General features: G+C 39.4%; 1 protein-coding gene across 1 annotated transcript in view; it reads right to left on the bottom strand.

Annotated features, from left to right (window-relative positions):
* The window catches only part of rabgap1l (RAB GTPase activating protein 1-like), a 115,470-nt gene extending 103,283 nt beyond the window's left edge, over positions 1 to 12,187 (bottom strand). Inside the window, exons 1-3 of the mRNA XM_030083963.1 lie at positions 12,082 to 12,187; positions 1,561 to 1,780; positions 1,146 to 1,320 (exon numbers count right to left, since the gene is read on the bottom strand). Of these exons, the coding sequence (XP_029939823.1) occupies positions 1,146 to 1,320; positions 1,561 to 1,698 (313 nt within the window). The 5' untranslated portion in view covers positions 1,699 to 1,780; positions 12,082 to 12,187. The remainder of the gene's footprint in view (positions 1 to 1,145; positions 1,321 to 1,560; positions 1,781 to 12,081) is intronic.
* Between the last annotated feature and the right edge of the window lie 954 nt (positions 12,188 to 13,141).

Below are 13,141 nucleotides of genomic sequence, written 5' to 3'. Positions count from 1 at the left end.
GACTATCCCCCAATCCAACCAGTCCAAGCGGATTCCACAGCCCCCACGTCTGGTTGAACTGGAGGTTCTTCTCCTGTTTGCTCATATGAGATTATTTTTATTACCTGACACAACACAACAATAAGCAAACCACTGCTTTAATAAACAGTGTTGAATCCACGATAATGATAAATTAGAACTGAAATATATTTATTACCTCTGCCAAGGAGGTTATGTCATCACGTCGGTTTGTTGGTTTGTTGGTTGGTTGGTTGGTTGGTTGGTTTGATCCGGATCACTGTCTGGATCCAGGAATTTTTTAAAGGATTCTTTATCATTGAGAGATAGGGCAGTCTTTGACATAGTTGGGCATAACTCAACAATAAATGACAAGGGGGCTTAGTAATAAATTAAAGTGTAAGTTCTTCAATGACTAACAGATATCAGCTGCTGATCCAGATCACGGAAGTATTCCGGATACCAGGATCCAGAACAGACAAAAATAGGGGGATTCTGGAGTGTCAGTCACTGTGAGGCAACACATTGAGAGATGAACATGCAACAAACAGCTTTCTCCCATACACTGTTTGTGTTGGGGAGAAATACATTTTTTTTTATTATATATGGTGTTCTTGTTGGTGACTGATTTGAGCTGTGGCGGAGGTCTGCGCTCTCTGAGTGCCAAATTCTAGTTATTTATCTAATGTATATTACATATGATTAAAAAGTACACACAAAGAACATACAATTAAAGGGATCAAAGAGGGCTTCCCCCATATATTTTCATGTAAAGTTCAGTGTGACGGCCATTTTGTGTGATTGTGACAACATAAACTGAACAGAATAAAGTAATTGTTTTTTTGTTTTTTTTTCATTCAACTGAGGATTTTCTTTGTGAGTGCATTTGAAAAAATAATCTTTAAACAGTTAATATTTTCAAATCCTAAAACATGCTGTTGGATTTTTATCAAATTTAATATATTTACCCAAATCTGATTCCATGGCATGTTGTTCCTTAAAGCTATTTCTATAAGTTATGCATACAATGTTTTGTAAAGGTTTTAAGTGGGGTGAAAAAAAACAACAAAAGACATGCAGCTTTAAGCTCCCCACCAGGAGAAACAATGACTGGAAAGAGACCAGAAGGACGGTGTGGAAGTGGGTACCTGCAGGTGGAGCCTCCAGAGGTGGGCTCTCTGGTTCCCTGTTCTTCTCCATCTTTTCCAAACTGCTCTTCTCTATCTTCACATCATCGTCATCGTCGTCATCATCATCATCAGCATTATCATCCAACACTTCTTCCATGGCTTTTTCAAGCTGTTCACTGCCGTTCAAAGACATCTTAGAGAGGAAAAAAAGGTTTGAGAAATTATTTAAGGGGAAAAGAGATATAGATATATATGAAAGATATATATATAAAGTAAACTATTTGTGTAAACTGTTTAAGCTAGATGGGTGTAGATTGAGGAATGCCGTATGAAAATGAAGAATGAAAGACGTCCTATTGATTTCTTTGGGGCTGACACAAGGTTATTGACTAATTTCTGTGTGACATGGTTTCACAACCCAAGTGGCTCTGACCTTGAGTCTCGGTTTGCCCTCAGATCCCTGTGGCGACCCGCCAGAACTGGTCTGCACAAGAACAAACTCCTCACTGGTGACGGTGGCCACGGACTCTGTAGAGCTGCTGACTTTGCCTGGTGAGGAGCTGTCATCCATGGCTTGCTGGTTTATTCAAGTTCAGCTCAGGAGACTCGGGATAAAGTGCTCCCCTTCCCTCCTGTCCGCCTGGCTCTGCAGCCTGTCGGTTGAACAGACAGAGCAAGAATATTCAGGTCTTGTTCTGTGGTTTATAAGTAAACAGTGATTATGAATAGAAGTGAGTATCTATTACAGATAATCTAAGGTAACTAAAGAGCCTGATTACGATGAAAAGTCCTGAAAATACATATTTTTTAAAGACTGAATACAAATACATACAAGCCACCTCTCGTAGTGTGAGGAAGAAAGTCAAACAACTTTTGGAAATAATGTTTAATATTTCCATCTTTTTGCTAAAAAAAAAAAAAAAAAAAAAAAGAAAAAGAAAAAGAAAAGAAAAAGATACCTAGGCAATTTGTGAAAGTAAACTCTGTTTCTGTCAGTCAATAGTGTGTACATGTAAAAATGAAAAACACCAGTTTTTCCCCAATGTTCTGTTTTGTTGAGGGATGAATGGGTTCTGCACATTGTGAAAATATTGCAACAATTTTGCACTATGGGTTTCAAAATTAGCAAATTACTGTAACGTCTGATATGTGAACTGTCCCTGGTTAACCCTGTGAAGCCTGTTTTAGAGCCTAAGGGGGTTATGTTATTATGCAAATCCTTCAGACTTCAATATACCGTCTTTGAGCTATTGTTATGCAGTGTTGCTCTAATGCAGACTTTCCATTCTGTCTGTCAGTACACAGACACACAAAAGACATACTAGATTTATATTTGCAAGTTTAGCAAAAACTGTTGATCAAAACATGTTTTTTTGTGTTCATTGGAGATTGCGTTTTTCTGCTCAACATGCGATAGGTGAAATCACCAGTTCCTCTCTAAAGTGCTTTACATCAGCCAATAAGTGCACTAATTAAGGATTCATATTTGCACAGTGCAGTTGGCTGATCATCCCCATCACCCAAGAACACCGAAAACCACCTCTTCAACTTTTCCGTCTGTCATTATGTTGGGTCTGTCAGCAAACTGAGACACGAGCATGCAGGTAAGAGCAGGGCCACAAAACAGCTCACTCAGAGTGACAGAGGCTGCAGGCAGGCGAGAAATACGGACACACAGCGACTTTAAAAAAAAAAAAAGAAAAGAATCTTCATATTGATTTAGCAAACCAACTATATCAATATGAATGGTATTAGGGCTGCGACAACAAGCTTGTTTACTGATTTTTGAGCAAAGAAAATCGACTTAAAAATCGCAAAATAAAAAGTATGGTATTCTTCAATATTGAATTTTAGGAAAAACACAATTTCGATATACCACTCAGTTTGATAATCAAATATTTAAAAAGTCTCACACATTTTAAGACTGTCATACGTCATAAAACTCACACATTCTATAACTGTCACATTTTAAAGCAGATCCTGTCACGCATGGAGATGGGGCTGTTAGCTTAGCCGCTCAGCATTGCTGGGAAGGGCGCAGCCTCAGCTTCTGAGACATGGAGGGGAGATTGGGGCACTGTGCATCCCAGGATGTGTGGTCACCCTCCTGCTGAGGTACACAGCTGCAGCAGTTCAAACATTCACACATGTTGCAAGGGGCTGCTACCGTGCTGTGTTCAAACTTGGCTTGGCTTTATTCCAGCCACATGATGGGCTCAGTGTGGAGCAGCTCTCTTCATCATTGGCTAGTCATAATGTCTGTCAAAACATGGTCGGTTCGGAGAGCCAACGATAAATGAGATTTGCTCCACCCAGCAACATAATTTGTTTCTCTTTCAATATCATTGGCTATTCACATTGTCTGTCAAAGCGAGGACGAATGCAATCCATCGAAAACTCTATCGATCATGTTTCATAATGTCTATCAAGGAAAAGTTGTTTCATAATATTTCTTTATCTTTTTATTGGCAGCCCCTTTTGAAGTTCCATTTCACCAAGTTCACACTTGCAGATGTGTGTGAGACAACTCTGGCATGTCTGTATCAGTCCATTGTCTGTACTTGTTGCATCCTGTTGGCTCAGTAATTTTGTTGGGATTTGGGTGTGTGTATACCACAAATAAGGAAGCTTTCATACACGGTCGGTTGACACACAGCTGTAAGCAAGCTCATATCCACCAGCTACAACTTTTACAAAGAAACCTTTCTTTGTTCATTTTGTGACTAAATCGCTCATCGGTGTGTTCCTTTACATATCTCTCTGTGTGATGGACTATGACAGACTGAGCTGTTGTTCGGGATGTAACCAGTCTTTCACTCAATATCAGCTGAGTGGCTTCAGCTTGTATGACATGAAATTGGACAAAACAGAAGATAAGTAAATAGCTTTTTTTTTTTTTTTGGAGCGGGGCGAAAAAGCAAAATATCAAGAAAAAAGTAGTAATCTCATGCCTGGATCTATCACATTATTCAAGTGATGAGGCAAAGAGAACACTGATTTGCTTCATCAGTTACTGGCAGTTGGTTGATTATAAGTTTTACTTTGGTTGCTTTACTCATGCATGGGTGAAGAACATTAAAAAAAATGTAGTAGTTGGAAGGCAAATAGCTGCAAAAGAAAGGCAGCAAAGGAAAGTCAAAATAAAGCCACTTCTGGAGTGACAAGGAGACAATTTCAAATGAAACAAAAACCGTCAACATGTATTTGCTCCTACATGGGAACAGCTCATACTAAGGACGGACACACACTCGCACACATTCACTCACGCAGACATGATTACATCCACACAAAAGTATTCATTCTTGTTTGAGCCAGGCAACATCTATTTATGCGCACGCGAGCACACACACACACACACACACACACACACACACACACACACACACACAAACACACACACACTCAATAAAAGCTGCAGGGTCATGTGCTCATTTCACAAATTCACAATTATTCAATTATACGGCATGAAGCACAAAACTGAGCACACATTTTGACAATGATACATTTGTGGGAGCAGCAGTCTCCACTGTGGAAAGGGTGGTCTCTTCCCATCTGGCTTTTCACTTAAAGAGTGGGCAATACAACATCATTACCATGCAGTCATTGCCAGCTTGTTTCTCGAGCACAGTCCCAGTTGGTAGTTTGCTACTAACCACTGCCTCAATGGAAAGTGTGTGCCAGAGTGGTAGACAGACTACACCCAAAGGAGTTAGGTTAAAATGCTGCATTACATTTGTAAGGGGATATGTGTGCCTGTATGTCAGGAATTGTCCTGCTGTCCTGTAATAGAAACAATATCACGAGCACATAGGTCTGCAACTGGTGGCTCTGGAGAAACATGCAGCATTTCAACATTTCTCTAGTGGCTCCCTGTAGCTTGCACAAAATGTGACTTTTTTTTTAAATGTTTTTACTTTTTGGTAATTATTTTAAATTAGCATTTTTTTTCTCTCATTTTGTTTCACAGCAGACACTCATAGGTGTTTTTCCAATCTGAAATGACAAGTAACGGTATACCTGCTAACCATGAATGAATCAAAAGTAGAATATTGCCAGAGGAGAAAAATAGTATTTGTGCCCCCCCCCCCTCCCCCCCCCCCCCTCCCTTAAGGTAGTGGAGCAGTGGTGGCCTCTTGACCCCAAATGCTCCTTTAGTGCTGTACTGTGGCAGTACAATGCTCCCAGCATCCGTAGTTAATGTTACAAATACAAAGGGTTAAATCTGGCTAAAAGCAAGAGGAACAACAGAAACACACAGGTACTATTTGGCTGCAAATTCCAGTTTTAGATATTGGTTATAGTTGTTTTTTTTGTTGTTGTTTTTTTTCCTACCATCCAAGAGGCGGCAGTTCCATTTCAGTGTAAAGTTGAAGTGAAAGTTAAGGAGTGCTGCAGGGCAGTGACTTGTTGGGACTCAAAATTAGGAATATCCAGATACCGCCACAACGACAAAACATTTGGACATTCAGGTCCACCCCTAGAACACTCCAAGACCCTTCTAGTTCCAGTTCCAGTTTCACTGTCCAGGAAAGACTATTTCAGAGACATAAATTTGTCTCAGTAGTGCCACAAACATTTTTCATATAGTTTAATGTGTTAACCTTATTGTCTTGTTGCATGTGCAGTTTTGTTCCTTAAATAAAGTACATTTTCAAGCTTCAGTGTGAGATTTAAACTTTGTTAATTATTAGAAAGAGTCATGACCAACGGTACCTAACAAGCTGACTGCTGATTTTCGTTAGTTGTCCCAACCCTAGTGCAGAATTCATATAAACCTATTAACACTGTCATTCAAAAAAATGATAGATTGGTCAAACGTTTCTAAAGCTTGAGATGAGCTGGTGATGCACCGTCTTGCAGCCTATCTGGTTGGAGCAATAATTCATGTATTTGGTTTGAAGTAATGTCTGCTTTATGACTCTGCAGACCTTCCTGTGAAGTGCAGAGCTGAGACAACCAACTTGCTGATTTCACAGAGTCTCCCAAGGTATTTTAACACAGCTGTGCTGCTTTTAGTTCCACAATCTGTGGCTGTTTGGGCATGAGTTATATTTCGAGTTGAAGCTGTTGTGTTAAAGCTGCATTTAATCACCACTCTAACACGCAAGAACAATATAAGGTAATTTAAGGACTGAATGGCAGTCTGTATTTTAAAGTGACATTTCCTATTGTAGTGATGAGCTTGCTGTGCAGGCAGACCAATGCTAAATGAACTCAGTGGATACACACATGTCCTGTGCTTTCAATTTACAGAGTGGCAATGTGCTAAAAGCCAACTGAGCAGATAGAACAACACAACACAGAGAAACCCATTTACAGATGATAAAGTATAATAAGATTGTTGTTCAAGTTATGTGTTGTGTGATTCCAGTAACTACCTTTAAGACAACACAAAAGTAATATATGGTACCTATCATCCTGGTTGTATTTATTGTTATGTCAAGTCAGAGAACTCTTGTCTCTGACTGTGGGTCGATAATGTCAGTTAAATATATACGGTGAATTCAGGCAGTAAGGCACTTTTATTTTTCCAATTAAATGAATGCAAAAATTACTTCGAGGTTTAGGTGATCATATTAACATTCTCAACAAAAACAAAATTAATCGAAAATACCCAAATAAATATGTATTGAAAAGCATCTGATGATACCATTCATATCACAGGGGCCACAATATGAAGTATCATAATATAATTCAGTCTTATGCGTGTGCACATGATCAAGATGAGCTGCTCAAGTTCAAACAGCGCATGAGAATGGGACACAAAGGTGATTTAAGCACGTTTGAGCTTGGTTACACATGGTACAAAAACATTCACACCAAAAACTAGAAATAAGAATGTTGGAAAATGTTGTCTGACCTGATGAGCCGATTTCTGATGGCACATTCAGCTTGTCCAATCAGAATTTAGTATTAACAACCTGAAAGGACACTGTGAGCGTCTTATTATCACTTAACTATCGTTTAAATGCCTACCTGTGTAACGTTCTGGAATATGTCTGTACTTTTATGACTAACATGTACCCATCTTATGATAGATACCTTCAACAAGCCCCTCATTGCAATCGGGCACATGGCAGCAAGGATACATCGAAACCATACAAGATGAGGACCAGGCTTGAATACCTCTACAATAGTGTAACTTTGAGCTACGGTATAGCAAGATTTTTTTTTTTTTTTAATTTATCATGGATGTGAGGCTGACAAATATGCAGAAATTGCAAAATGGTGTCATGTAAATATGGATCAAAATCTCTGAGGACTACTTTAAGCACTTTGATGAGTCTGTGTCATCAAGATTTAAGGCATTTCTGAAGGTAAGATTGGGTCCAACCAAGTAATAGTACAATCTGCTTGATAAAACGGCCAGTGAGTGTTTATAAAGCTGGCTGTTCATATATAGAGTTACATTTTCTGTTTCGTACTACTACAGAAGCAGAAAGAATAGACCTGAAGCAAAGGGCTCTGGTCAGCAGATTCAAGTGTGAGTCAGACCTCCATTAAAACGTTAATCATCTCATTATACAGAACAAAACACAGTCAAATTAGATTTATTCACCTACTGTCATTAACCTGTAAAAAAGATGAGCACTTTACTACTGTTTGTTTGCTCTACAAGCAAAATTACAAATTAATAAGAGACGTACAAAAATACAATTCCTAAAAACAGGAACGAGTTTGAGTGCAGTAGAAAACTAGATCAGATGAGTCTCAATGAGAAAGTGACTTTTGCTGTTTCAAAACATTATATTCTTGAGTGTGATCAGCACTGGGTCATTCTGAGAATATAATATAATCAACGTAATCTAGAACAGCAATAACAAGGGTTCATATTCTATGTCACATCTTGGCCCCAGCAGTCAAAACCTTTGTAGTTAGTGTATTGGTTCAACAGTTAGTCCAATTATCTAAGTTACACTGACTGACACAAATAATCTTGCCTCGTAAACCAGCCCCGCCCACTCCTCATCCGCGTTTGGATTTTGGAGTTGGGCTCAGTCTGGGTAGGAGCTAATAGAAGGGGATTTCTCTCGGTCGTGAAACAGCCGAGCCAATCAGCGTTGCCGCTTTTTGTTTTCAAATTTTTGGGGCAAATTCCGGTGGCTAAACCGGAAGCGACGCCATCACTGCGCGTAGAGGAGATTACGGACTTTAACTTTAACCATTGTCTAAAAGCTGCAATAAGTAAAGTTACAGCCAAAATACCAAGTATTACAACAATCAAGCAAGAGCAAGAGTCTGCGCTTGCTGAGTTTCTTACAGGATAAAATGTTTTCGCGTGTAGGGAAGCTAGAGCTAATGAGCTAATGCTAACCCTTAGAGAAGCTAACGCATTTTGATGACGTATTTGTTTTTAAGCGCTGATTGGCTGTAGTATGCTGTTAGTCGAAGGAGTAACCAACACCCCCTGCAAGAAGTTTCTATGGGCTCCTATCCAGACTATGCCCATTCCAAATCCAAATGTGGATGAGGAGTGGGCGGGTCTGGTTTACAAGGCAACAAATAATCGCAGTTTCATCTCAAATTATAAATTGAAATTGTCTTCAGCAATTGCCACTGACTTCCTGTTACCTCTAAAACCGCAAACACGGTCCATTCACTATCATGTTTAAATACAAATTACCATCTATTGTGTGAGAAGTATACCAACTACTGAGGAGGAAGTAAGATGCTTTAGCCTGAAGTAAAATGTTGTGACAACAATTACATCACACAAGGTGCAGCATACAATGCTATGTACAAGTTACACATTAGTAAATCAGATGAATCAGTGTGAAGGATAGACAATTTATTCCTGACATACTGGTTAGTTCTGTAGCTGCCATTGTGATATTGTTTGTTATATCAACACCACATGCCAAAGTGGCAACTCTCAGTTAAGGGACATGACAAATGAACCTCTTGTTTGTGCCACTATTTAAACCTGGCCTACATCAGACTAGAGTTGCGTAACATTGTTGACACAAGCTGCTGCCAGCTAGCCAGGTACAGCAAGGCACTGTGTTTACATGTTCCCTGTATTATTGATGCCAGTCTATATAATGAGGACATGCAGGAAAAGAGCTGTAAAAAATGTGTTTGTGAGAAAAGGGAGGATGTTTTCAAGAGGTTGACAAATAATTCTTTCTCACTCGCCTTTAAACATTGATTTTACGGTAATTCACATTCATATTGCTATTTACGTGGGTAAAAACACTGATAATCTGAGTCCAGCTTTTAACTGTGAACATCTTTCTGTTTTGGTAATTGCTGAAAATACATAACCACCAAAACGTTTCTTACAGCATCTCAATTTTCAAAGTGACTTTTTTTAATTTTATGCAATTCTAATGAGCATTTTCTTTTTACACCCCAACACACCATCTCCTCTTATCCATTATTACTCGACAAGCTGGAAGTAACTTATTCATTTCCATAGCTACATTTCTGATTGACCTTTTCTTTTCCTAAACTACAACACAAAACTTACTGTATCCACAAAATAGATTTTAGGAAAGAAGCAAAAGGTTTTGAAAAGGTAAGTGCAAGGTCTGTGAGCTCACATAATACCATATGAAAGGATCCACAGATATATCAAAGCAGCAAGCCTGATCAAGCAGAATGAATCGATGAAGCTACTGAGACAAAATGGGTAAAACATCTTGTAAGACATATAACCAAGTTCAGTTGACATAATTCAACCTGTGTTGAGATGCCCCCTACATGGACTAACAAGAACATGCATAAAGAATTTTAAAATTTTGTTCTGTGGGTTTTGAACAATAAGAGGCCCACTATATCGTATTACAATATGCTAATATAGGGTTTGGACAACTAGTCATAATAGTCAACCACGACGAGGTAGTACCCGAATAGTAAACTGATTATCTACTAGTTGATTACTCAGATAATTCAATTGGCATGCTTTTCTACAATTTAAGATCAAGTAATTAACAAAATAAACATGCTAATAAGTGCCCAGATGATGTATGTTTATGGTTGCCATGTTTGTTTAACTGAGAGAAGTTAATATATGATAATATATAATATACATCGCAGGACTAATTTAGCAGCAGTGAGCATTGTCTTCACTTAATGGCTTTGAATAAATGTCTTGCATGACATCTAGTGCTACAAACACTGCACTATAGTTCATTGTGTGCAGTGTTCTTACTGCAGATGCAATTTTTGCAATTTCGTTACATAACTAAAGTAAATTTCCAAGCTTCATTGCTTAGATTTGAACTTTGTTATCTATCAGCTTACGAAATTAGTCGACTACTACTAGTATCTGATAGTTGATGATTTATATATATATATATATATATATATTTTTTTTTTTTTTTTTTTTTTTAATGGCAGTCTATCGATTGTATCAATGAGGATGAGCTCCGTCAATCTCAGGGCAGATCATGGACAAGCCAGGGCGAAGTTTTTATGGAGGACCTGAGATGCCCAGTCGACACATCCCCCTTCTCAGCCTCGCTGGTAGTGTCCAACGGAAGGAACTGGCCCTACAGTTAGTACCAACTTGGCCACAGGAGTTGCTGGATGGTGCCGCAGTACCGGAACCAACCACCTTCAGGGCTTCACGCCGGATTTTTCTGTAGGGGGGGTCTCCCTTAGCCTTTGTCACTCCCGTGATGACCACAAGTCAGTGGCGCTATTTTACCCATAGCTGGGGGGGTTGCGACATGCAGACAGGAGGGGAGACAGAAGTCGAACCAACAACCTCCCAATTGTAAGACAACTGCACTCCCCACTAGGCCACAGCCGACCCTAATAATACATGACTTATTGACATACAAAGAGTCAAGCCTCATACACTGCCACATATTTAGGTATGGCGTGTGAATTGTAACTCTATTTGAAAGGTTAAGACAGCCTGTTGTCTTGATGTCATCTCAAGACAAATTATTACCAATACACAACCTGTAATCCTGTGACAACCACAGCCACGTTGCTGCTGTAATGCATGGATATATTAAAAAAAAAAAAAAAAAACAACTGCATGCCTTTGAGGTAAATCAAGCTAAGTCAAGCTTCTAAAATTAAACATGAATACTAAGAAAAACAAGGGTCACTTGAAGACCCCATCAATTCAGCTTTAAATATTCCTATTTTACCCCACTGTATGGTTGTCAGTGTTGCAGGTCAGAACATTGTGGTCCCAGACTAAATATTTGTATTTCAAGTAACTGCATGTCTCCTGTGTTATCTCCAAATGATGAAAAAAAAAAATAAAGGACCCACAAAGAAAATCGTGCTAGCTTTATTATTAATAATAATAATAATAATAACATGTTTATTATTATTCTAATGTTATGAACCTCAGTAGACACTGGTGATGATGCTGTCACATGTCTTCAGGCCTGGATGGAGGCTCTCTTATCACCATAAGCAGGAGGCTAGCTTCTTACTTTAAACAAGTTTATAAGGGACCATTATCAGGCTAGATGACATTGTGAGAGGTTTCCGTCAGAAACGCCTCCTCATAGCTGCCAAACACATAGCCTGCAGTCATGTCAGGCTGACATATGCCTCAGCTCAGTTAACGCCAAGCACAATCACACACAAGATAACAGGCAAAAGCCAAAATACTGAAGCTAGCCGAAAGCTAACTTGTCCGCACACATCCTGCAGTTGAGTTGTCGCCGCGGTTAATAACGCCACACGTCTAGCACCAGCAAGCACCGCAGACCAGAGGATAGCAGTCTCACCAGGTGAATGCAGGAAGTGCCTCTGTGTAATAAGGTGAAGCTGAAACTGAGTTTGGCTAACGCTAAGCAGCGCGAAGTCCACAACAGTTGGAGCACTATTCAGCTCTCACTCAGCAGCGACACCCCACCCCGGCTTCGGCAGAGGGGGAGAAAAAAAACAACAAACCAGAAGAAAAACAGCATGTCAGTCCTCACGGTGTCTAGTCGTGAGTGTTTAGTGAGCGCAGGTTTTCATAGCAGAGCTGTCAACTTACTTGTCTGGAGCGGAATGTAGTTTTCTACCTGCTCCGTGTCACAAGAGTTGCAACGAAGATCATGTGTGTTGAAGATGAATCACTCGGGAGTTGAATCTCACGCCTTCCTGGTTGGGCTCTCGGTATTGTGTTGCGCATGCGCAATCCTCCAGTAGCAGTGAGGTTGTAGTATGGAATCACGAGGCATCAGCACACAAGGCGCTATCGTTTCATTGTCACTCAGCAACTAAAACATTTACGCCTATATTTTTTTTAGAACTGTCGTTTTCCTTATATCCATCCATACTACTTATCCATTTGGGTCTTTGGGGTGGGGGGTGGGTTGGAATGACAAACTGCACACTGGACCACAACGATTTTTCTTTAATTTTTGGATGAAATAATATTTATTTATTCTTTTTATATCATTATTATTTGTGACTGTAGAAACAAACTTCCTCAACCATCCATCTTTAATTCTGCTTTATCCACGTCACAGGACAGGAGGAAGTCCATCACTGGCAGGGAGAAGGCAGCCATACACACTCACCTTCATACCTTCACTTACACCTGAGAGCCACTAATAAGTCTTAAATGTATACTTCTTGACAAACGATAAGGACCAAGAAAATCCATGTATTTGCCTGAGCTTGTGAGACAATGTGCAACTTGCTTGTTGTGATATCTATTTTCTGAGCTCCAAAAAAAGAGTAATTGAAAGAGTACTGAAACTAACAATGGAGGAAGGCATAGTACATCTTGCATAGGTAAACAGTCTATTACAGGGCAAACAGACAGACCATGCATACTCATATTTACAAGTACAGGTGATTTAGAATGTCCTATCATATTTAAACTGCATGTTTTCATAATGTGGCAGAAACCTGAGGAAATACAAGCAGTTATAATACAGTGGTTAAACAACAGCCCGTTGTAACCATTAAATGGTGCATTGAAGAGAGAATCCAAGTTATTACAAGCTTCTTCTTTTTTTGGCAACAACAGCAATAGATGCACATCCATGGATGGATGGAGCAATGGATGCACATTGAACCTGCAAAGTTTATCCAATTGATATGTT

Source organism: Salarias fasciatus, chromosome 23 (assembly GCF_902148845.1).
Source record: "Salarias fasciatus chromosome 23, fSalaFa1.1, whole genome shotgun sequence".
Lineage (NCBI taxonomy): Eukaryota > Metazoa > Chordata > Actinopteri > Blenniiformes > Blenniidae > Salarias > Salarias fasciatus.
The sequence above is the reverse complement of the archived record's forward strand: the minus strand, read 5'-3'. Positions and strand labels throughout refer to the sequence as shown.